The sequence below is a fragment of the Amphibalanus amphitrite genome, unplaced genomic scaffold, assembly GCF_019059575.1.
Source record: "Amphibalanus amphitrite isolate SeventyFive unplaced genomic scaffold, NRLGWU_Aamphi_draft 001475F_arrow, whole genome shotgun sequence".
In the NCBI taxonomy this organism is placed as follows: Eukaryota; Metazoa; Arthropoda; class Thecostraca; order Balanomorpha; family Balanidae; genus Amphibalanus; species Amphibalanus amphitrite.
In genome coordinates, this window is record NW_024882968.1 from 99,854 (window position 1) to 123,175 (window position 23,322).

Genomic DNA, 23,322 nt, shown 5'->3' on the forward strand with positions numbered 1-23,322 from the left:
ATTTTGAAAATCACGTGGGTTGTATAATGGAATGGCTGCTACCAGTTAACGCCGTCAAATGTGTAAAAACACGCAACACTTCTTCAAAACTGCGATGGCCCATACCTCCAGGGGGCCCATACCTCCCGGGTCTCCCCTACTGTGTGCGTCATACTTGGGTGTCGTCAGCCGCCCGGCTCCACCCTCCACCGGCACGCCGGGGCCGAGCGCCGCTGCAGCCTGCAGCCTATTCCAGCCGTGGCGCTGAGGAACTAGTGATTGTCGTTCAAATAACGGTTAAAATGCGTTCAAATGTGGTCAATAACAATGTAAAGACTTGCTCAGCTCAATCAGTTCACTCTATATTGACTCAAGCCATATCAAGCGAGCGCAATACAAACTGTGTAGAGCACCAGACAGCGCAGAGGTCCCCAACTCACTGCTCGCCCAGTCCACCGGGGCCGGTGCCACGACGGCCCCCCGCAAGTAGGCAGCCCGCACTCTACCGGCAGCCGCGGGCAGCACGCTCGTCTTTTCTGCGAAGCTCTAGCTAGATCAGGGGCCAAGCGCGAGGGGGTCGTACCTACCCCCTTAACCCCCTTGTGCCGTCGAAGGACGCAAAATGGCCTGTGCCGGCGAGGGTTAAGTTTGTCGAGAGATGCGTAGGGATGACAGACCCGAGTCTAATTTTTGCTTGAGATCCAGTGAGATCATAGATCCTCATTTACTTTTGTCAACTCAGAAATCCCAGCAAATCACTCGTTGCAACTTGCAAGTCACAAACGTTCAGTTTTAGAGCTTCTATGTGATTGCACGTCATATCCACAATTTTGTGGCACTTGACATAGAAACACTTGGAAACCCTGGTTTCAAATGCTGTGCATGGAAGGATCCACTCAGATCATAGATCAAAGTTCTTGGTTTATCGTCAGATCTTATGAGATCATAGATTCAGATTAAATTTTTCACGCTGAATCCGGTGGGACCGTAAGATCCTGACCTGCAGTTTCCTTCGAGGTCCACAAAGATCATATATCCATCACTCGGACCCATGCACGTGTCTGATAGGAGGGTCCCTTTGAAAAAGCGAAACGGGCACGTCAGTTCCCTTTTTAGTTCCTTTGTTTACTCCCATGTGTACCGACGGATCGGCCAAGTCTGGCACCAAGAACAGATGAGGTGAAGCGCTACTCCAGCTGCACTGAGATGGCCGCGAGCTGGAGACGATGTTGCCGGCGGGCGTGGTCTGCTGCAGTAGAGCTGAACTGGCGGCGATGCTGGCCTGCCCCACCTGCCTGCGGAGAGCCGATCCGCATTGGTCGGACTCCCGCTCAGGAGTCCAGCTCCTGCAGCGCAGCCCGGATGATCAGCAGCTCATCAGGGTCGCACCTTTGCAGTGATGATGATCGCGATGGAAAGTGTTTGTGAATGTTCAGGCATTTGCATACAAATATACATGTTTTAATCATAAAGCGTTTATTCACAGAAAGGATTTCGTAGACTGATCACAGTAGGTAATATTTGGACATTACTTTCCGAAATCGAACCGAGACAGGGCATCATCCCCCCGCGCCTCAGACACGTATGGCCAATGACCATTCATCCGCGCAGCTCTGCGCCGGCCGTTACTGGGGGTCGCCGGTAGACAGGGGAGAGTAGACGGTAGACTGGGAGGTGACGGGTCCCTGCAGCATAGATCTGTGTACTGTGTGCGTCATACTTGGGTGACATCAGCCGCCCGGCTCCACCCTCCGGCGGCAATCCGGGGCCGAGCGCCGCTGCAGCCTGCAGCCTATTCCAACCGTGGCGAACCGTGGCGCTGAGGGACTGGTGATTGCATGGGCGAATGCTCTCCCCTTAGTCGAATGCTGTCCCTCATGCGCTCAGGCATCCCGCACACCAGTTTGTCCAGCGTCTCGGCGCTGATACCAGTTACCACGGTAAAACTCTTGCCTTAGATGTCAGAAGCGATTTTTCAGCAAGACAGCGCGCCAGCGCACAACGCGGCCACGACTAACAGGTCACACAATTTTCCCGACTTTTACTGAGATGGCCGCGAGCTGGGCCTCGTTTCATAAAGCGAGTCCATAGGGGAGAGCGGGGCCAGTTGAACCACTTTTTATAGGTATATTGACATGCACAGCGAGATCTAGTTGTCATATCGAAAAATGAACAATGCCATGAAAAAATATGCTCTTTTGGCTTTATTTTTAGATATGTAAAATTATGTTTCAAACATATTTTGCTGCCAAACGCATGCTTATAAAACAGCTCTACGCCCGTTTCAAATGACCCCGATGCGAGGGTCAATTGAACCAGCCCATGGGGTCAATTGCACCTATCCTTAACAATGGGATGTTTTCCTCTTTAAGGCCACTTTCTTAAGGAGATATTTTGTCCGGTTTACTTTTCCAAATGCTACATTCAATAGGTCGTTGGAAAGCTAAAAGTGCAAAGTTCCTCATAATAGGTGACATAAAGCACATAGACTATGGTGAAATGGGCGGATGATAAAAATGAGAAATATCTCAGGCTATAGTGTGCTTTCAAGCAAAAGGCTGGAGAAAAAGGGGTCAAAAATTGAGCTCTATTAAACTACTATTTCAGTTTAAAAGCTCATTTCAAAGGTGGACTATTTCCTTTAATGTTTGCAGCCCCTGAACAATAACCATTGCAAAGGTCACCGGGGTCCATTGAAACGGCCTGTGGCCCTGTTTCAACTGACCCTCAGAGAAGCGTTTCAATTGACCCCATCCGCTCCCGCCATCTCGCACGCGCCGTAAAGCACATGTCAAACGAGCTGGAGGGACGGCATCATGCTGAATGAAGGGCCAAATAAGGTGTTATTCCGGAGCCAGGAGTTCTTCTTTCAGCAAACAAAGGTATATGAGATATCACAAAATATTCATAAGAACGATTTCTCCCAAACGCCCCTCAAAAACACAAAAACAAGTGTCAAATCAAAATGACCGTCCGTTTACCGCCCAAACGCCGTTGACAAAGGAAGTGGTCGAGCGCGGATCTGCAGTGGTGTCGGCAACGCCATATGTTGCATACTGTTGAAAATAAAGCCATGTTTCATCTGAACCCGTGTTTCAACTGGCCCCGCTCTCCCCACTTACGGCGGTTTTTGGTCTTGTATTGCAAGCACATGTGAAGCGATGACGATAGTTTGAATCGTTGAATTCATTTATCTTGCAATGCAAGCAAGAACAGAGGGAAGAAGGGTAAATAATTTTATCACTTCACATGCGCTTGCAATACAAGCCTAAAAAACGGCGTAAATTACGGACCCGCTTTATGAAACGAGGTCCTGGAGACGATGTTGCCGGCGGGCGTGGTCTGCTGCAGTAGAGCTGAACTGGCGGCGATGCTGGCCTCTCCCACCTGCCTGCGGAGAGCCAGCTCACATTATGCCAGCTCACATTATCAGCGCCTTTCCAGTCTTTTTGTGGTTTTAAACTTTCAGATTATGAAATGATGTCGAGAGCGCCCCTGAGCTTCTCCGCTCACGCATCACCCACCGCTCTGATGTGTCTGTGCGTGAAACGAGAGCGACACGTGACGGCGAGCTGGAGGTGCCGCGGGCCCGCACAGAGTTTGCCCGTCGGTCGTTCTTCAATCGGGCGGTGAGAGCGTGGAATAGGCTACCGCTGAGTGCGAGAAACGCGTCTTCTCTTCCTGTCTTTAAAAAGTGTATCGCAGATGCCTTTTAAAGGGTGATGCAAATGTGGATTGATAGGAAAATGCTTTTACTTGTGCTACATGACGTGGAACGCTGAAAACCCATTTTATGGATGTATTCCTAAATATATGATATGATATGATGTAGGTGCCATGCATTATGATGGGTGTCAAGGTCACGTGAAGGTCAGGCCAAGGTCACTGACCTTTAATGACCTTGGTTCACTTTTCGAGTTTTACTTGTTTCTAGGGTAGTTTTTGGAGCTACTTTCGAATTATTTGAACGTTTACAAAGTAGTTCTGGTCTTTTATTGACTCAGTGCCAAGAATAGCCTCTTTGACTCCCGTCATAGATAAAGGACGGCCACTACGAAGTAAATAAATAAGTAAATAAACACTATGGATGGCCGGCTGGACGCCTACTGGTTGATTTGACCTGACCTGACCCGACCTGGCCTAAATGCATTGAGACATCGTCTGTGATCAAAACTAACATGAAATTCCTGGTCCAACTTTCGCGAGGGCTGCGTCCCAAAGGCAGGGGGCTGCGTCCCAAAATGGAACGCAGTCAGTGCGTTGAAATATGCCAAAACTTTGGGCCTTGTGACAAATGTGGCGCAGTGCGGCAAACGCAGTGCATTTGTAGTTGCCGCTTGAACAGGCATCCTTCCACCAAATTGCATCATTATCAGAAAATGTTTCACAAAAATATGTACATTTTGGCAATTGCGGCGAATATGGCGCATTATGACAAATTTGGTGTAGTGCGGCAAACGCGATGCATTAGTCCTTGGCACTTAACAATGCATTCACCCACCAAATTCCAGCCCAATCGGACTTAAACTGACAAAGTTATGTACATTTGAATATTTCACTATAAAATATCTCCGCAACGGAGGTGCCCAGATTTGCAGGTGCGCCACGTGACCACCGGTGGTGTAAAGAGGACTTGTCGCCTCATCGGTTTTGCCATTTCAGGCTTCCTGACTGGTGCTGTTTTCGTGCTATAAGGCCATAAATCGGCAAACACACGATAATCTGGGAGGTACTCGAGTCAAACACGTGTCCACGTGGCACGTGCTGGGCTTCGGGCAGCTTCGCCGTTTGTGTCATTTCATTACCCATGGACGTGGCCATTAGCATGTAAAAGATGACCCCGGCCGGTGTCATCGTCACTGAACAGTGGACGGCTAAACTTGAGAAACGGGAAAATTTAGGGAAATTTCACCTTTCTAATATATAATTTCCCTAGAATTTTAAATTTTTCATTTTACAAAAAATCCGAGATAGCAGTTTTCTAGCACCGTTCATTCTGTGTCTATACCCGTTTTCAGATCGACTCTATCATAAAAACTGACGGCCTGACGGCTATTTCCCCCATTCCTTGCATTTCACAATGCGAGTGTATTTAAGAACAAAAATTGACCCCGTGCCACGGCACGTGCAATAGCACGTGCGCCACATGACCACCAGTGCTACAAGCTGGACTCATCTGCTCACCGGCTGCACTGATTTGGTGTCGCTAGATGAAGTCGTTTCCACGCCATAGGACCCCCAGTTGGTCAATGTCGGATTTTCCCGGAGGTTACCCCATCAAACACGTTTGCACGTGGCACGTGCAAAACGCGCAAAACGCACGCCTAAAACGCCACGCAAACTTCGCAAAAAAACAATCGCCCGCCCTCCGAAAACCGCAGAAAAAACGCACAAAATGTCGCAAAAACCGCGCGTCCGCCGCAAAACGCAAACACCGCAAAAACGCAAAAAACCGCAGCCGCAAAAAAAACGCCCGCATCGCCCGCCGCCAACCGCCAAACGCCGCAAAAACGGCCGCACGCCGCAAACCGCAAAACGCCGCAGAAACGGCCGCCCGCCGCAAACCGCTAAACGCCGCAAAAAACGACCGCCCGCCACCCGCCGCTAACCGCAAATAACGGCCGGCCGCCGGCAACCGCAAAACGCCGTAAAAAACGGCCGCCCGCCGCAAACCACAAAACGCCGCAAAAACGGCCGCCCGCCGCAAACCACAAAACGCCGCAAAAAACGGCCGCCCGCCGCAAACCGCCGCTAAAACGGCTACCCGCCGCCAAACGCCAACAGCAAAAACACCCGCATCGCACGCCCGCCCGCCGCCAAACACAAAAACCGCAAAAAACGCAAACACCGCCGCAAAAACGCCCGACGTAGGCAAAACGCAAATACTGACGCATTAAGACAAATATGGCGCCCTGCGGCAAATGTGGTGCATTCATATCTGCCGTTTAAGCAGCCATCCCTTAATCACAGCGCATCCTAATCGTCCAATGTTCGACAAAGTTACGCACATTCTGCGCTTTGCGGCAAAAATGGCGCTTTGAGACAAACGTGGCGCACTGCAACAAACATGGCGCATTCGTTCCTGTCGCTTAACAATTCATCCACCCACCAAATTCTAGCCCAATCGGACTTAAACTGAAAAAGTTATGTACATTTGAATATTTCACTATAAAATATCTCCGCAACGGAGGTGCCCAGATTTGCACGTGTGCCACGTGACCACCGGTGGTGCAAGCAGGACTTGTCCCCTCACTGATTGCACCATTTTAGTGTTCCTGGCTTGTGCTGTTTTCGTGCTATAAGGCCACAAATCGGCAAACACGCGATAATCTGGGAGGTACGCGACTCAAACACGTGGCCACGTGGCACGTGCCGGACCTTTGATAGCTTCATCGTTCACGCCACGTGATGACCCATCGACGTGGCCATCAGCATGTAAAAAATGACCCCGACCGGTGTCACCGTCTCTGAACAGTGGACGGCTAAACTCGAAAAACGGGGAAATTTAGGGAAATTTCACCTTTCGAATATATAATTTCCCCAGAATTTTAAATTTTTCATTTTACAAAAAATCCGAGATAGCAGTTTTTTAGCCCCCTTCATTCTGTGCCTATACCCGTTTTCAGATCGACCCTATCATAAAAACTGACGGCCTGACGGCCATTTCCCCCATCTCTTGCATTTCACAATGCTAGTATATTTAAGCACCAAAATTGACCCCGTGCCACGGCACGTGCAATAGCACGTGCGCCACGTGACCACTAGTGCGACAAGCTGGACTCATCTGCTCACCGGCTGCGTTGATTTGGTGTCGGTAGGTGGAGTGGTTTCCACGCCATAGGACCCCCAGTTGGCCAATGTCGGATTTTCCCGGAGGTTACCCCATCAAACACGTTTGCACGTGGCACGTGCTTTTCAATCGCCCCATATCTGACCCATACCATGTGATAGCCGACACCCCGGGGCACAACATATTGGAACATTTTCAAAATCTAACGTGGAAATTTTTTGCAAAATCCATTTGAAAATAATTTTTCGAATTCGCCATAGGCTCAACATGGGGTAACTGTCGGTCACGATTACCCGAAACTGTACCCTATGATTTTTAAATAATTACCCCCAGAAGGTGAGGTGCCAGCCCAAGAACTGATCCTAAAAAAGTGGACAAATATTACTGAACAGATTTTGCGCAAATCGCATTTTCAATTTTTCCCCATGTTAACCCTATGGGAAAATGCACGTGCCGATTACCCCAAAACGGGTTAATTATATTTCAAGCGACCGATGCCAGTCGGTAGCTCCCCCACACGGGACCAAACGCTGAAAATGGCAAGAAATTCTACCGTGCCGTTTTCGAGGGATTCAAAATGACCCAATTTCCGGCAGAAACGCAAATGTCCCCCTAGAGAGGTAGCTCAGGTTGGGATTTTCAATAGAAAATCACAATTCTAAAGAATAGTGATTGTTCTTAATTGAAAAGTCCCAACCTTCGGATATCCACTGTCCACTGTATGACAATCGTCTTTCACGACGATTCTCGCAATTCACGTCAACATTTCACTTACCTTATCTTGCTCCTCAGTCTTCCCGTAGTATCAGCTGCGATCCTCCCTCACCCTGGAACGTGAATACGCACTCGCCCCCGCACCAAACACGCGTCAATCTTGCTGAAAGCAGGGTCGGCCCGCGGCCGCTCGCCGCTGAAGGCCCGTGCGCGGCCGGCCGGCAGGGGGCGGTATTGTTGATGTACGGGCACGGGCGGAGCCAGGCTAAATGTTCAGTGGAGCAATTACGAGCAGAGTTGATGACGTGTTTGTGGTGTGTGTATCACACTGAATTCACATAACTATCACTGAGGGCATTCATATGGATTTGAAATAGGTTCAGGTGACCTTCAAGGCTTCAACTGACCTGGCGCCGCCATTGGCCTTTATCATACGATCAGTATCGCCACACGGACTCTACGCTAGGCCACACGCCTAAATGTTTTATAAAATACGCTATTGCCGCTGTAGATGTATGATGTGCTTGTTGGGGAAATACAGGGTGAGGGGAGTCAATTCAAGAGTCAGTCAACAGTAATATTAACAGCAAGTCGGTCAATTTTAGCGTATTCCTGCTGAATGATGTATTCGTAGTCATTTATAAGGCCAGCCCAGAAGAGCTCGGTAGTAAAAGCGTGGAATGAGGCATCTGAATTCGAAGCATGGGGTTTGTGAGTGAGGCATCATATCCCCGAACATTTCCTTCCAAAACCGAATATTACCGTAACCGAAGCGTCCATCCCGTTTCGCCGACTTTTCCGTTTTCTTCCCACAAGGTAAAATTTACACGTTCAAAAAGTTTTCTTTTCTTATTATCAGCGGTGAAAAATTGTGCCGCATTGGGGCAGCACGAGCTTTTCCAATTCCACGCCGGCTTGGCTTTGGAGCCGCGACAGAGGCGGAGGTCAAGGTGACCGCTAGGGCGGCGGCGGATTTGCTGCGCCCGTGCACCCCCAACTTGGCAAAAGTATCCACCTCTGCTTGTTATTCAATATCTAAAACATTGACATTATTCGACACCAGCGACCACTACCCTGCTAGTCTTTATTTCTATGCCTGCTAGTCAGCCCGTCGCGACCCTCAGAGGCTGTTTTCAACTGCGTCGTCGGGTTGATAATCCAAAACCTGGGGACGCGTTTGCGAATGGCGTTGCATTGCAGGTCTGTGTTCCTGCCACGTTGTCTAGAGACTTGATGTGGGCTGGTGACAGGCAAAATAGGTGTTACGACAAATCATCCCGCGTATCATAGGTATACACTATACATAAATGAAAAATAAATGAAAATATTTGCCATAGTGAACAGAGTTACGCCTACACCACCACCAATAGCATCCATACACCCCCATATCCTAATCCCTCACGCCTTCGCAGTTTGAATCGCAACTCATTGACCCCCCCCCCCCCCCCGCCACCCGCTCCCCCAACCAACAGCACCTCAAGACGTCAGATTCACAAAAAAGCACGTCGTTAGGGTATGTAGTCTGTATTGTACATAAACGTCACTTTGTCACGCCAAATCGTGTCGAATGAAGTCGAGAAAATTCCGACCGAAAGTCCCCGGTAGTAAACCAAATTCACACTCACAGCAATGGCGGAACGCCGCGTGTCAGCGAACAGCGCGACATCTACCGACCAAACGACAAAGCTAAAGTACACGAGCTGGCCGCGACCGCCTACCCGGCGCCGCAGGTCAGCTCACCGCCGACCGTTGCCATGGAAACATACACAGCTAGGTGACAAACGACAGCACGGAAAACCAAAGGACAATTTGCGAGCGTCACACTGACATAAGCCTACGTAGAAAATACGTCAACTTGATTATACTGCGTAATTATATTCCCAGATCGAGAAAGGTAAGTTACACTTACGCATTTACCCAACGCAAATAGCTATGATACGGCGGGAAGTCGTCTTGAATCACCGCCAAACTAACCAATCAGCGTACGCTCACAGACTGCCCTTTGGTCACACACGCAGCGTCAATCTCGCACGCTCGGCGAGACATCTAGCGGAGAGACGACAAACCTCAGTTGCGCGCGGCGCCCGCGCGGTGGCGCTGGCGTGGAATAGCCGCGCGGCACGCGACCCATTGCCGGCGGCGCCCCCACTGCGGCGTCTCGACGGCGGCGGCGGCGGCTCCGAGCTGTCGGTGACGATGTCGACGGCGACGCGGCGAGCGCGGCGCGCGCGCGGCGGATGGCGCGGCAATGGTGGCGCGGTTAGTACATGTGTCGCGAGGAGGACGGCGGCGGCGGCGGCGGCGCTCTGAGGGGAACCAACACAGGCGCGCGTGAGCAGCGGCACGGGGCCGGGCCGGGGCGGGGCAGCCGGCGCCGGCATCACGGCGGCGGGGGCGTCACGACGGGACCGAGCTGGGCATCACGGGCGTCACGAAATATATCGTGATCATCACGGGGGGACCGTCACGACGAAAGACCGAGGAATCACGGGGACCGTCACGAAGGAATCACGAGATTCCACGTGACCATCTAGTAACGTCACGAAGGGTCACCGATAGCGAGTCACGAGCACCGTCACGGGCACCGTCACGGGACCGTCACGAACGGCGGTGGAGGAGGTTACAATAGCGGGAGACTCGGCGGCGCGACGGACTGGGTGTTGGAGGAACCGGATAGTCTCTCTCTCCCTTCCAGCGGACGGTGCGGCGAGGGTGGACCTGAAATCTCCCCAGCCGGGGGAGCGAGAGAGTCGGAGAAAGAGAGAGAGGGGCAGGCGAGAGGCGACACCGGTGCGGGCATGCTCGCGGCTGCGTCAGAGGAAGAGAGAGGTGCACCCGGCGGCCGGCGAGGTCGGGTCAGAGTCGGACTCGGGCGCCGACGGTCAGAAATTTCGCATCTCAGTTGCTCGCGCGGAGTACGCGGCTACTGCGCAGGACTGGCTTACCAGTGGAGGCACTTCAGCCGACTTCGGCCGGCAGGAGAAGGTAGATCGCTGCGGCACTTTTAATTTTTTTAGTGTAACAAGGCCAAATGAGCTTGACATTCCTTGAGGTTTAAACTTCAGCAAAGTCTTTGAATTTCAATGTCAGAAAATAACATTTATCAGAGACTATCAGATTTTGATGCCAAAATTATGAAATTTGCAAGTATGCTGCTTTTAACGGCTTCGCCGGAAGGCACCATCGTTCTCCACACAGTTCAAATAATATATCATTTTAGCATCGTCTTCAACGACTGTGAGGCCCAACCTAGGAGCGACATTTCATCAATCGTCTCTAATTGGAACCCTTCAATGGTTTGGATCCTTTTGGCAACGGTCTCACGCAAACTGTTCAATGAAAAGGGGTAAACGTTTCCGCTGAAAAAGAGTATAAAAAAGAAAGACGTGACCATGGTGCTTGTAAGCTTGGCTCAACAAAAGCGCCACGAACAAAATAATTTCCAAATTAATTTAAAAACGGAAACGTTCAGCATTATGGATGAAAGGGGACAAATAAAAGCAAAGTGACAGCTCTGCCTCAGCGGACAGTCCAGACGGAAGCTCCTCGCCCATCTGTCACGAGATCTCAGTCAGCGCTGAAAGGGGACCGCTGGAAAACAATACACGTCAGCCACTACAAAACAACAACAACAACAATACTCAAGGCCATATATAGGAGGTAGCGACACTGAGCGATTTGTTTACAGCCAGTTTCGGACTCAGTGACGCAAATGTGTCGTCACGGGACAAAACAATATGGCCACCTCTAATGAGAACCAAGTGCAAGAAGTTCCCGGATGTAGCCAGCACTGACGTCACCGGGTCCGAAACCAATGACATCAGTACTGGACCTATGGCGAAGCAAAGTAGTGACACCCCCCTGACAATACTAAACATGGCTGCGAAATACAGCAACGGCGTGGCAAAGGCTGAAAGAAAATGATCGATTCTTTACGGTCCAAGGTTAAAGACAAGAGAAGAGTGATCTTATAAGCGGGCCAACATCCATGAAACACAAAATAGACGGTGATTGTTTGAGGGAAAGATACAACAGGAGCATACTTTCATTGTTGAAGATGTGATCTGAATGCATTCACCAACTGGGACGAATGAGGCCACAAAAGAGCCGAAATCGGGAAGGTGGGGCTATTTGACAGTTTTTAAAATTGCTGTAAAATAAAAAAAAAAACGTTTGAAATTTATGGTTAATTTTTGCTCAGACGATTTACTACTCGATTCCATACCTCCCTGAACAAAAATATCACACAAAAAATCAAACGATCTTCATTTTATAGAGATTTTAAGTACTGTATCAAATAGCCCCACTGTCTCAAATAGCCCCACTTTACGGTACATCACAAATACATTCAGACCGGCCTGTCCTCATCACCACACCTCTCCACCCTGCGACACTCCTCTTAAATGATCCCCCTCCCCCCCCCCCGCCCCAACTGCCCTCATCCCTCCGAGCCCATTCGTTTTTCCCGTTTCTCAATCCCTCGATTCCACGCCCCAGCTCTGATCGTTTTCAATCTTATTTATACCCTCTCCTCCTAGTTTCCTTCATTCACCCCTTTCTACTCCCTGCCACTTTCGAACGGGCGTATTTTTCATCCTACCTCCTTCCCGTTTTCCTCCCTTTTTATTCGCCACCCCCTCCCTTCCCTCTTTACGCATCCACTGCTCCAGCCGTCTATGAATACCGACCTACCGGTGTAACTTCATATTCCTGGACACCGCTCTCCCCTGTTCCCACCAACCTATTTCATTTTACTCTCTTAGAACTCCCTCCTCTTCCCCACTATCCATTCATTCCTTCCATCTCCCTCTCCCACCCACCCATCTCTCTCCCACACTTCACTCTGTCCTTCCTATTCTGTCTCCTCTCCTCGGCTTTCCTCTCACCTCTTCACTTTAACATCCCCCACCTGCCCCTCCATCTCCTCTCCCCACTCCTTCCGACCCTCGTCTATCCTTTGTCTGACCTTTGTCTGACGTCTGACCTTTGTTAATTAATTGGGCCTTTAGGGCGCGCCGACTACTATTATTATTATTATTATTATTATGTCAAACATCCACCAACCACAGAACAGTGGGCATTACGGTGGCATGATAATTGCCAAATAAGACGTATAATAAATATCAAAACACCACATATTATTCATTCATCCCAGCTAGAACCATCATTACGGTGGCATTACGGTACTACGCGTCATTTCGCGACTAAGGTCATTTTGCGCCCATACCTCCTGCTCTTCTCCCCCCCCCCCCCCCCTACTCACCCGTCCGAGCGATAAGTGGCCGCCCTACGGTCGTACAATCCCTCAGCGGCCGGCCGACGGGCCAGACCGTACGGATCGTACGGGTCCGTAGGCAGCGGCGCGGCCCGTCGCGCGGCGGCCGCCCGTCGTTCGTACAGGTCGTACTCGTCATAGTAGTCGGCTGGGACGGCCCTGGCCGGCTCGTAATACCCCGGCTGCGCGTAGTAGCCCTGTAAGGCGGGGTGAGAAGGCGGTGAGAAGATGGTAAGAAAACGGCAAGAAGACGGTGAGAAGGCGGTAAGAAGACGGTAAGAAGGCAAGAAGACGGTAAGAAGACGGTAAGAAGATGGAGAAAATGGTGAGGTAAGCTGGTAAAAGCCTTGCAGGAGATGGGCTGAAGAGGGATTTAAAAAGACCAAAGGGACATATAAAACAGAAAAAGTACAGGCAACACCTCCACAAGCCTTGATATCTTTACACACGAGAATGTACGAAAATGATTGCATGTTGAATGCCAAAAGACGTATAATAAATATCAAAACACCACACATTATTCATTCATCCCAGCTAGAACTTTTTTACTGCACGCTGAAGCCAACAGAAATAACATCTTCTGCCCGTCCGCTATATTCTACAGTAGAAGCCGATGCCGCACCTTCCACAGAAGAGCTCACGATGACCTCTGGCCTATCGAGACGAACCAAGAGAGAGCTATCCGTCCTCATAAAGCCGATAGCTCTCTCTTGATTCTCCCCGACAGAGCAGGCTAGTTTCCCGAAGCGTCAGTTTGTAGAATCTATACTCGGCTGGCTTTGCTGACACTTGTTGTACGGCAAGGGCATGGAGTTTGAGGCCAAATGAAGGAAGCAAAAACATATTCCTAAAAAACATCCATTTTAGGCTTCATAATAAGTAAGTCATTCTCAACAGAGTGACATGACGAGAAAGAAATATTTTAACAAGAAAATACAGCAACAACCTTGCACGCTACAACAACGTGAAGCCACACTATGAATCATAGAACTCTGACCTATTGCGGCGAACCAAGAGAGAGCTATCGATCTTTTAATATCTGCCGATAGCTCTCTCTTGATTCTTCGCGACAGGCCCGGCTTTTTGAAGCGAGTTAATGAGCATGAGCTGAAAGGCGAAAGTTAAGATAAGAAGAAAAACAGAAACGGAGTGTTCTTACAGTGCAGCGCATAGAAACTTCATACCGCTAAACATCCAATTGTTACAGCTACACCCATCAGTTCGTTAGAAGACTGCGCAGTGCGGACACAACATGCATGACTCTTGTTCACATCCTTCTTTTCCCGCCACGTCATATATCTTCTGCCCGTTCCGGTCATCCCCCCCCCCCCCCGCTAATCACTCCGACATAGACGCCCTTCACTACTCACAAAGACATAGACATTAGACAGTGTCTATTAGACACCCCTCCCCTTGTTACTCACGCTGACATTGACACTCCCTCCCCCCTACTCACGCTGACATAGACGCTCCCTTCCCTGCTACTCACGCCCACATAGACACCCCCCCCCCCCCGGCTACTCACGCCCACATCGTAGTACGGATCCCTGCGCGGCGCCGTATCGTATTGTAGTATCGTAGTACTCACGCCCACATCGTAGTACGGGTCCCGGCGGGGCGCCGTGTCATAGTACGGATCCCGGCGGTAGGTGGGCGGCGCCGGTCCGTACGCTGGATACGGAGCGTAGCGCGCCCGCTCGCGCGCCGCCGCCGCCGCCTGGTAGCCACCCCACGTGTCGTGCGGGGCCGCAGCCGGGGCGTAGCCGGCGTAGGCGCCGCCGTAGCCAGTGGCGCCGGCCGCCGGACTGCGGACGAGATGAAGAGTGAGACGTGATGTATATGATTATGACACGATGGCATGACGAGTTCTCGACGAGATACATGACAGGTACGAGCCAGGCGAAGTCAGTGAGGGGACCGGCCGTGCGCGGCCATGTGCGCATATTACACTTAGAACTCAAAATTCTGCCATAGAAACGGAATTGCACGATCGGAGGGTAGAGGGCAGGGTCAAGGCAACAAGCACCGCTTGCGGGAGTTCTATCCTTGTGAATCCTTTCATCCAAAATGTTCGGATTAAATTTATAGAAATAAGAAAATAAAAAAGGTACAGGAAAATATTGAGACATGAGGCGACATTAGACGCATATCCATGGTAATTTGCAGTACAAATCACATCTATTGCACCTCATGTTATGTTACGGCAGATCTTGTCTAATCAATAGCACCATCCACGAATAAGCAGTCAGACTTTCAGCTCCTCTCTTCACGCCCCCCCCCCCCCCCCGCTCCGTCTCTTACCGGCCGCAGTCCTTGCTCCAATGCCCCTGGACGCCGCAGCGGTAGCAGATGTCCAGCTTGTCCATCCCGGGCACCTGTCGCACGGAGCTGGTCGACATTTGGACCCGGATGTCCTGGCCGTGCAGCTGATAGCCGTTCAGTTCGTCGATCGCAGCCTGTGCTTGGTCCTCGCCTTCCATGTGCTGGCGGAGAGACAAAACGGAGAGGCGGTGCTTTAGATAATGCACGTGACTGGGATATAGAGAGCGCCCACAAGGGCCCAATCTTATAAAGGTTGTGCTACCAAATGGCGTACTATCATTCCACCCCACTCTATTTACGGCACCCTATTCACGCAATCTTATAAAGAGAATAGTATGGTAATTCTATTCACGCCATTTTGCCCACAGTACAAATCAACGCCAGCAGGAAACACGCAACGTGATTGGTCAATGTCTTGTCGCCGTCGCTATTGGAAATTATGCGTACTGTTTGCGAACAGCAAAAGTTATATGTTTTAATTTTTATGGGGCATTTATTTCTTTTAGAGACACACATATGTGTAATGAATAAGTTATTTATGGAAAACGTGATAGCAAACTATGGAAAACACAAACATGCTTGAAGAATTCTCCTGAAAAGTGGATTGCCGACCAAATAAATTTCAGCGAGGGCATTCTCGCGCTCAGAAATTCGAGTGAATAAAGTGTTTCTTCTACTTATCATTTGCATTTATTTGCTGTTAAGGCGTTGCAATAAATTTGTTAAAGAATTATCTAAATAGTCATTTCATTATAGCTCGGCTATTGTTTCAGTAATTTAAGTAATGCCGTTGACAATGAAGCTTCTACAATTTGAGCATCAGGATACGTACATTGACTGGATCAATTCAAGATATAGCTTATTTTCCTTCTTGTCATGAGCTCTTGACATTTTCCTTCTTGAAGATAAACTACTAAAATTCGAAGACTACGTACATGAACTGAATTAGGTCAAGTTACAGCTTATTTTCCTTCTTATTCAAGCATAGGTACCGTACCTGTTACCTAACCTAAAGCTAAAAAGCAATTCCTCAAAAGATTGAAGAACCCAGTCTACATATCAAAGCATATCAAGAAAAATACTCGGCTCAGAAGTCAGATCGAGATGCAGGAAGAGAAGAAACAACACATTGATCCGTAACTGTGCCAGACAGAAAGTGAGGAGATACGAATAGTGAGTAGGAATTAACAATTTTTTGACAAACTAAGGTATATCATCATTAATTTAAATATCTAATCAGAAGCCATGAAGTGCCCGTTATTTGTGTCATACGTGGGACGTGAGAATAGGCTAAAGACCCATACCGATTCTATAATGCAGTGGCTGCCGAAAATCTATGATGGTTACTGGTGCTAAAATCCTCTTAAAAATCCCCTTTTCATTTGAAAAATAAATCCATATAACGATGAACACTCGTTTTTATGTGTTTTAGTGTGCATTTAGTTCCTGAAAATACGTATTTTGAATTTGATCGTTGTCTGTATAATAAGCATCATTATAATGAACCTGAGTTAATATGTGGAGGATGTTTTAATCTTAAAGATATCATAACGTAAAATATTGCATACTTATATCATAAAAACATTGAATTTATCTTAAATGAATTAAACTGTCTGAGAAGCTCGTCAAAGTACGCCACAAATTCTGGCGTGAAATAGGTGCCGACGATGCCGCAATCAGCTGATTATTGTTTGTGTTTTGAGATGTGCACAGCTGCTCACGGCTGAAATCATTCTACGGCACATCCAAAACTGGCGGTTACCAAAACCGTAAAGAGCGTGCCGTGTTTTCGATTTCACAGAGCTTTATAAGATTGCGTACTATATATCCAGCCTTAGAGTGCTGCCATATCCATTTCACGGCGTTTATAAGATTGGGCCAAGGTGCTGACTGGAAAAAAAAAAACGGGAAGGTGGTGCCATGGATGAGAGAATACTGGATTTATATCTCGTGAAAACTAACACAAGGATCCGCGACATTAGGATCAGGCCTGCCATCTAGCGAGATAATTGTCGTTAGGTAAGCTAGATAGGCATTGGGATCAGGCCTGCCATCAAGCGAGATGCGGAGGGTAACAGAGAAGGGTTTAATCAAATGCATCCAACCGGCCTCCTAACAGGCAACCCGCCACTCACCATGAAGGCATTACAAGTTGGAGATATTGTTACATTCTTATCAGACTGGACATACATCTCCTTTACTGTAATCTCTGTGTAGCTAGTTCCCGGGAAAACCCTACTCAGACATAAAGCCCATCGGGCTCTCCCCGCTCACCACGAAAGCGTAGTTGGAGATGATGTCGGCCTCGACGACGTTCCCGTGCCGCTGGAAGAGACTGCGCAGCTCCTCCAGCTGAGTGTCCTTGTGCAGGTTGCCCACGAAGATCTTACACCTGCCCGCCACACCACTGCACAAACTCAGCATCAATGTACTAATCATTGACAGGTTTGCACTGGTTCTGTGTTCCGTACAGCATATTTGTCACACATTTTTTTTTTAATCAAAATGTCGGCTATGCCGTGAACTCTTGACTTTTGATATGATTCGCCTCCCGATTTGCTGTCCGAATGAGTTTTGACGCGTGTTTTGTCTGTCTATCGCTCTCCCCGTCCCTTCCGGTAGGCCGGCGCTCAGCGGCCCGAGCCGTGTGTAGGCGCCACACCTAGGATGAGATAGATAGAAAGAGAGAAAGAGGGAAAGAGGGAAAGAGAGAAAGAGAGAAAGAGAGAAAGAGAGAGAAGAGAGAGAGAGAGAGAGAGAGAGAGAGAGAGAGAGAGAGAGAGAGAGAGAGAGAGAGAGAGAGAGAGAGAGAGAGAGAGAGAGAGAGAGAGAGAGAGAGAGAGAGAGAGAGAGAGAGAGAGAGAGAGAGAGAGAGAGAGAGCGAGAGCGAGAGAGCAAGAAACAGACAGACAGACAGACAGACAGACAGACAGACAGACAGACAAACACAGACAGACAAACACAGACAAAGACAGACAGACAAAGACAGACAGATAGACAGACAGACAGACAGACAGACAGACAAAGAGAGACAGACAGACAGAGCGAGACAGACAGAGAGCGAGACAGACAGAGAGACAGACAGACAAAGACAGACAGACAGATAGAGAGACAGACAAAGACAGACAAACACAGACAAACACAGAGACAGACACAAACCAGAGACAGACTCAAAGACAGACAATCACAGACTCGGCAGTCCACCGACCTGCCTTTCCTGGCCAGGCCGCGCTTGTTGAGACCGGTGGACAGTTCGACCACCATCGGTTTTCCGCAGACATCCTTCCCGTTGAGCGCCGCGATGGCCCGCTTGGCGTCCGATTCGTCCTCCATGTGCTGCTCAGATGGGAGGGGGGGGGGGGAGAGCCGGTGAGCCAGAGTCCAATAACGGGGCACCAGGGTAATACGAACATCTATCGGGCTGATGTTAGGTGTAGAGGTAAGTCGTATAGGTAGTATGCAATAACCATGAATCAGGAGTGGAGATCTGTCAAAATTTCCGGGGGGGGGGTCCAGGCCGGGCAGATGGAGGCAGGCGGGGTGCGGTACCATTGAGTTACAGAGCAGTCATTCGTTTTCAGGGGGGGGGGGGGGGGTCCTGATCCCCCTCCCGAGATCTCCACCTCTGACTATAATCGCCCCAGTTCGTATACATCTATAGAAGCTCAGCTTTATGATGACACCAGCAGCATCCCAACTCAAACGGAACAGGAAGGCTGCAATGTCTTACATCAAATCAGATACCACACAAAGCACTATTGATTGACACATCCCACATCCCCTGGAAACGAACTAAAAACGAAGCTGAAATCATGGATAAGCTGCCCTTTCATTACGTTCCTTTTGTAAACACCGACGCACGACTCACCACAAATCCATAGTTTTTAATGACGTCCGCCTCCACCACTGTTCCGAACGCCTCGAACAGCGGCCGTATGACATCGGGGGTGGCGGCGTCGCTCAGATTACCCAGGAAAATCTTCGTGGTGCCCGACTTGACCGGCATGGTGAGCCTAACGAACGGGCGGGGCAGAGTGAGATGGTAGGCACGGAGGGGGCAGGAAACTAGAGATGTCAATCGGATACCAACTTTTTGGTATACCGATACCAAACCGATACCAACTTGGTATTTGGTATTTCAAGGCGAATGAATTTGGTATTTTGTTGGTATTATGAATCCTCACTAGTGTTATTGAGGCTGAGAATTTGGTAAAAAGTTGGTATTGCCCTCATATTTACAACTCGGTTCGGTTTCGGTATTTTTCCATGGGTATTGTATTTGGTTTGGTATCGGTACCACAATTTTCCGTAATTGACATCACTACAGGTAACCACTCATAAATTTCCTTTTAATTTTTTCACGCCTGTAGATATATTAGATACACAAACCATAATGCTGACCTCGTATCATATAAGTTTTAAGTTATTAATTCCATAAGACCTGTTGAACATTACATATGTACCAGTCAACAACTCTGCTATATAATTGGAATGTAGTGTGGGTAGCGAGTGAAGTCAGCTTAGGTTGTTCTTGTCTTGTGCCGAAATTATTTATCCTATTAGTGGCAGGCTCCTGGCTACCCCTATACTGATGGGGGGGGGGGGCGACTGTTAACGATCCCCCTTGACATCTCGAGATTTGGCCGGACGAGTTTCAAAATTCAAATAACAATGGACTGCACTCAACATGATCTACATTTTGAAAAAAAAAGTAAATAGGGCAGTAGAGGGGCTAAAAGTTCACATTGTAGATGCTTTTAAAACTGTTAACCATGGCTGCTTTTTGGCAAAATCATCAAAATGAGCGTTTCAAAGAATCATTGGCAGATACAGGTAATTTGATTTTGGAGGCACACAAAATGCATAATAAATCAGTTTTTAGTTAGTGCGGTCACTGAAATGGGTTAGGAATGGTCTTATCACGTTACAAAACATGTGATAAAATGCCTCACTTTAGAGACGTAATTCATAGGCGGTGTCAGGGCACCAAAGTTGGGAGGTAAAATCAACTTCACCTTCTTTTTCCTGGAACCACCTACTATTCACCTCTTGTTCACTTGTGAAGCCCAACATTGCGAAACCTTGCCTGTCCTCAAGAGTTACCATTACCAAGACTATAACATTGTTCTTTTCATTAACGTGTAAATTTTTCTTATAAATTTAGTCCGAACCTTTTGATGGGAAGGATTCACAAGGACAGAGCCACCGCTAAGCGAAGCTTGTTGCGATGACCCTGCCCTCTACCCTCCGATCGCGCAATTCCGATTCTATGGCAGAATTTACCCCGCGTTCGATGTCTCCCGCACGGCAAAGATTCTATGCCGTCCGGGCCCGAAATGGCGTTCGATGTCGCACGGACGGCAAAGATTCTACGTGACGTCACGTAGAATCTTCGTCGTAGCAGCTGTTTGCAGAAGTTGTTGACATTTGTGCGCGGTCTCTATAGAAACGTAAACTTGGGCCTTTTTCGAACATTGTGTAAGTGGCGCACAAAATGGCCGGTCTCGTCGTCCGCCTGTGTGCTTCATCGAACGCAAAATAGAATATTCTGCGTAGAATGTTCTTCGTCCGAGGAGACATCGAACGCGGCCTTAGAGTCCAAAGTTTAACGTGCGCACAAAGCCGCGCACGGCCGGTCCCCTCACTGACTTCGCCTGGCTACGGCCTGCCACCAACCGCAACCATACCTGTCAGGAAGCCCATAAATGTCGAGCGCCCGTGGCGCTTCGAACCCGGACTGTCATAACCGGGAACGCGTGCTCTCACCACGCGGAGTCCAACGCTCTACCAACTGAGCTACAGGACCGGCGTCCGGCTAATAGACACTAATTATGCAAGAAAGGCGTCGAAATTAAATCACCCCTAGACTTCTTATATTAGATCGATCGGTTTGATGAAAAACAACACTTTTCTCAATAACTCAAAAGCTATGCATCCTAGCCGCATGAGCTCATAGTGGCCATTGTTACGAAGGAAAACAAAGATAGTGAGTACATAAGGCAGTAGATAACAGCAGCGGTTCAGCCGGGAAGGCTGGTGGTCCATTTTGCTCGCTGGGCAGTCTTACTCCACCTGCCCCTACTAGTCAAGTGTTTTTAGACGATCGCCATAACTTAAGTTGCACAACCCGGAGATGTCATCATCATCATCACGTTTATTAAGAAACAAAAGAATACACTGAATACATGTGTTTCGTCCATTTTCTTTGCACATTTTCCAATAGATGGCAAGTCTTTAGAATATCCAGTGGACCAGACGCATGAACAATATTTAATTATTGAGTGAATATGAGTGGTAATAAGGAAAAACATGAATTCAGAAGATCTACAGACTGTAGATATCAAAAGATTGTGAGCCAGCCCATCCAGCCCTGTGGACAGTGGATTGGATTGGACGTGCTCATCGAACTTCAGGTCTACATCAGTTGGGCAAACTAGACTTCTGGGATCAAAATATGGAGGCACCAATAATTTGATTCTGGTGGGAGGAGCCATGACCAAATATGGGCATGGAATCAATTTTTTATTCATTTCGGTACACTTTTGATTTCAAATGTATTGTTTGTTATGGTTGAAAAAAGGCCCATGACAGTGAGATTTTTCTTCTAATAGCTAGAAAAATGTGGTGGGTTATTTAGGTATGCAAAAAGTGTTACCTCACAAGTACAACTAAGAAATTGTCACTTTAGCCTTGTGAATGGGAAAAAGACAGACCCACTGTCCACCAAGTAAAACCTGTTTTGGGAAAATCACACAATGTCATTTTTATATCATGAATTGCATAGGTACTTAACAAGTAACATTTTTTTTGTAAAATAGCAAGATGAAATTTTTAAACCCCTGATTTTCATTGCTGTAGTGCTTTTATACTTTGGCTTATTTTTAGATAATTTATGATTACGAAATGGTCTACATTTATGCCTAAATATGGTCATGAAGAATCAATTTTTTGATGCCTCCATTTTAGATTCAAGAAGCCTAGTTTGCCCTATCTGACATTAAAGGTTACACCAAGGTCAACATGTGAAGTCGCAGACTGGATGGGCATTCCATCAAGGAAATATTTAGGCACAGGAAGGTCAGTTCTTCGTTTTGAGAGCTTCATGATGGTTTCCACGTTACTTGGCATGGAGGAGTAGATTCTGACTATAGAAAATGTGTGATTTAATAGGCAAAGGTTTTAAAAAATCACCTAAAAGAGTGGTTTCACTAATGCACGCCTCAGTAAAGGCCTGGCTACACTATGCGTTTTCTGCGTGCATTTTTTGCAAGTGTAAGTGATTTGCATAATATCGTTCCAGAAAAAAAGGTTATTACTAATATACATTCTTATATATTTATATAAAATTTAATAAAATTGTTTATATTAATTAAAACTTTATATGAAAAATATAACAAAAACGTAATGTTGTTTCTTTCTAGAATGGTATTACGCATATCACACAAACTCGCAAAAAACGAACGCAGAAAACGCATAGTGTAGCTCGGCCTTAAGGCTTCAAGAAAGACGCGTGCCCAAAATCTCATCAAAACCTGCTAAGTTTTGCAGTCTGGCTTATGCTTAATTTTTCAACTTTTCAACAATGATAACAGTATGAAATCTAGGAAACAAAACGCAAGAAAGATATCAGTACAAAAGATTACTGAAGAGACAAGAATGAGACGAAAATGAGACCAAACCCACAAACTTGGAAACGAGACTAACGTGGCGCGCTTACGATTAGCTAAGCTGCACCTAGTAAAGCTGCTACTACGCAGCTTGAGGTAGCAAGACGCATTTTCTACTCACTTCTTATGTAACAGATGTTGCTAAAATATGCTACTTGCTCTAGTACTTCCTTCGCTCGACGATATGTGATTCCCTGACTCCTCTCCAATCGTTACCGGAACAAAATGGCGTGACGTTCATAAAGTTGGCTTCAAATTCGGATTCGGATTCCAGCACCACATTCGTGGAAAAAATGACAAAAACGGACCCCTCAGAATCGATTTAAATTAACAGGATAGATAGAGCAGGACATGCTTATTATGAAAATAAATCACCTAGGCTTGGCACCCCCTAAGAACTGAGGAATCTTAGGTCAAAGTTCAAGGTCATTCTCGGCGGACCCTTTGGATTCTCGTAAAAATTGGTACAACTATAGTCCATGAAGAGTTGATTTCAAAAATATCAGTATCTTACTTTGGCAAGCAGCACGAACTGATATATAATAGGTCAAAGGTCAGAATCAAGATCACGTATG

General features: G+C 47.8%; 2 protein-coding genes across 5 annotated transcripts in view; both read right to left on the minus strand.

The window, feature by feature from the left end:
• The window catches only part of LOC122373304 (2-aminomuconic semialdehyde dehydrogenase-like), an 84,936-nt gene extending 77,248 nt beyond the window's left edge, over window positions 1-7,688 (minus strand). Inside the window, exon 1 of the mRNA XM_043351241.1 lies at window positions 7,545-7,688. The gene's annotated coding sequence lies outside the window, so the exon portion shown is untranslated. The remainder of the gene's footprint in view (window positions 1-7,544) is intronic.
• Window positions 7,689-8,991: 1,303 nt separating this feature from the next.
• On the minus strand, window positions 8,992-23,142 carry LOC122373305 (RNA-binding protein lark-like). Of its 4 annotated transcripts, XM_043351245.1 has the most exons (9): window positions 20,096-20,278; window positions 18,949-19,093; window positions 18,289-18,416; window positions 17,355-17,487; window positions 15,060-15,241; window positions 14,383-14,563; window positions 14,284-14,319; window positions 12,747-12,955; window positions 8,992-9,789 (listed from the first exon to the last, which is right to left on the minus strand). In XM_043351245.1, exons 2-9 carry the CDS (start codon window positions 19,084-19,086, stop codon window positions 9,744-9,746), a joined length of 1,053 nt encoding a protein of 350 aa, XP_043207180.1. In that variant the 5' UTR covers window positions 19,087-19,093; window positions 20,096-20,278; the 3' UTR covers window positions 8,992-9,743. The 4 variants fall into 4 exon arrangements, with proteins under 4 accessions (XP_043207180.1, XP_043207178.1, XP_043207181.1 ...); XM_043351243.1 differs by lacking the exons at window positions 14,284-14,319; window positions 20,096-20,278 and adding an exon at window positions 22,869-23,142 and having other exon boundaries at window positions 14,347-14,563; XM_043351246.1 differs by lacking the exons at window positions 14,284-14,319; window positions 20,096-20,278 and adding an exon at window positions 22,869-23,002 and having other exon boundaries at window positions 14,347-14,563; window positions 17,355-17,472.
• Window positions 23,143-23,322: the final 180 nt, after the last annotated feature.

What these genes read in the sequence shown, in the direction of transcription:
- LOC122373305 (XM_043351243.1), bottom strand. Translation starts at nt 19,086, where the DNA reads ATGCCGGTCAAGTCGGGCACCACGAAGATTTTCCTGGGTAATCTGAGC. An exon ending in GGCCTGGCCAGGAAAGGCAG is followed by an intron (nt 17,488 to 18,288) that starts GTCGGTGGACTG and finishes GAGTTTGTGCAG; the next exon opens with TGGTGTGGCGGGCAGGTGTA. An exon ending in ACCCGTACTACGATGTGGGC is followed by an intron (nt 12,956 to 14,346) that starts GTGAGTACTACG and finishes CCCGCCTTACAG; the next exon opens with GGCTACTACGCGCAGCCGGG.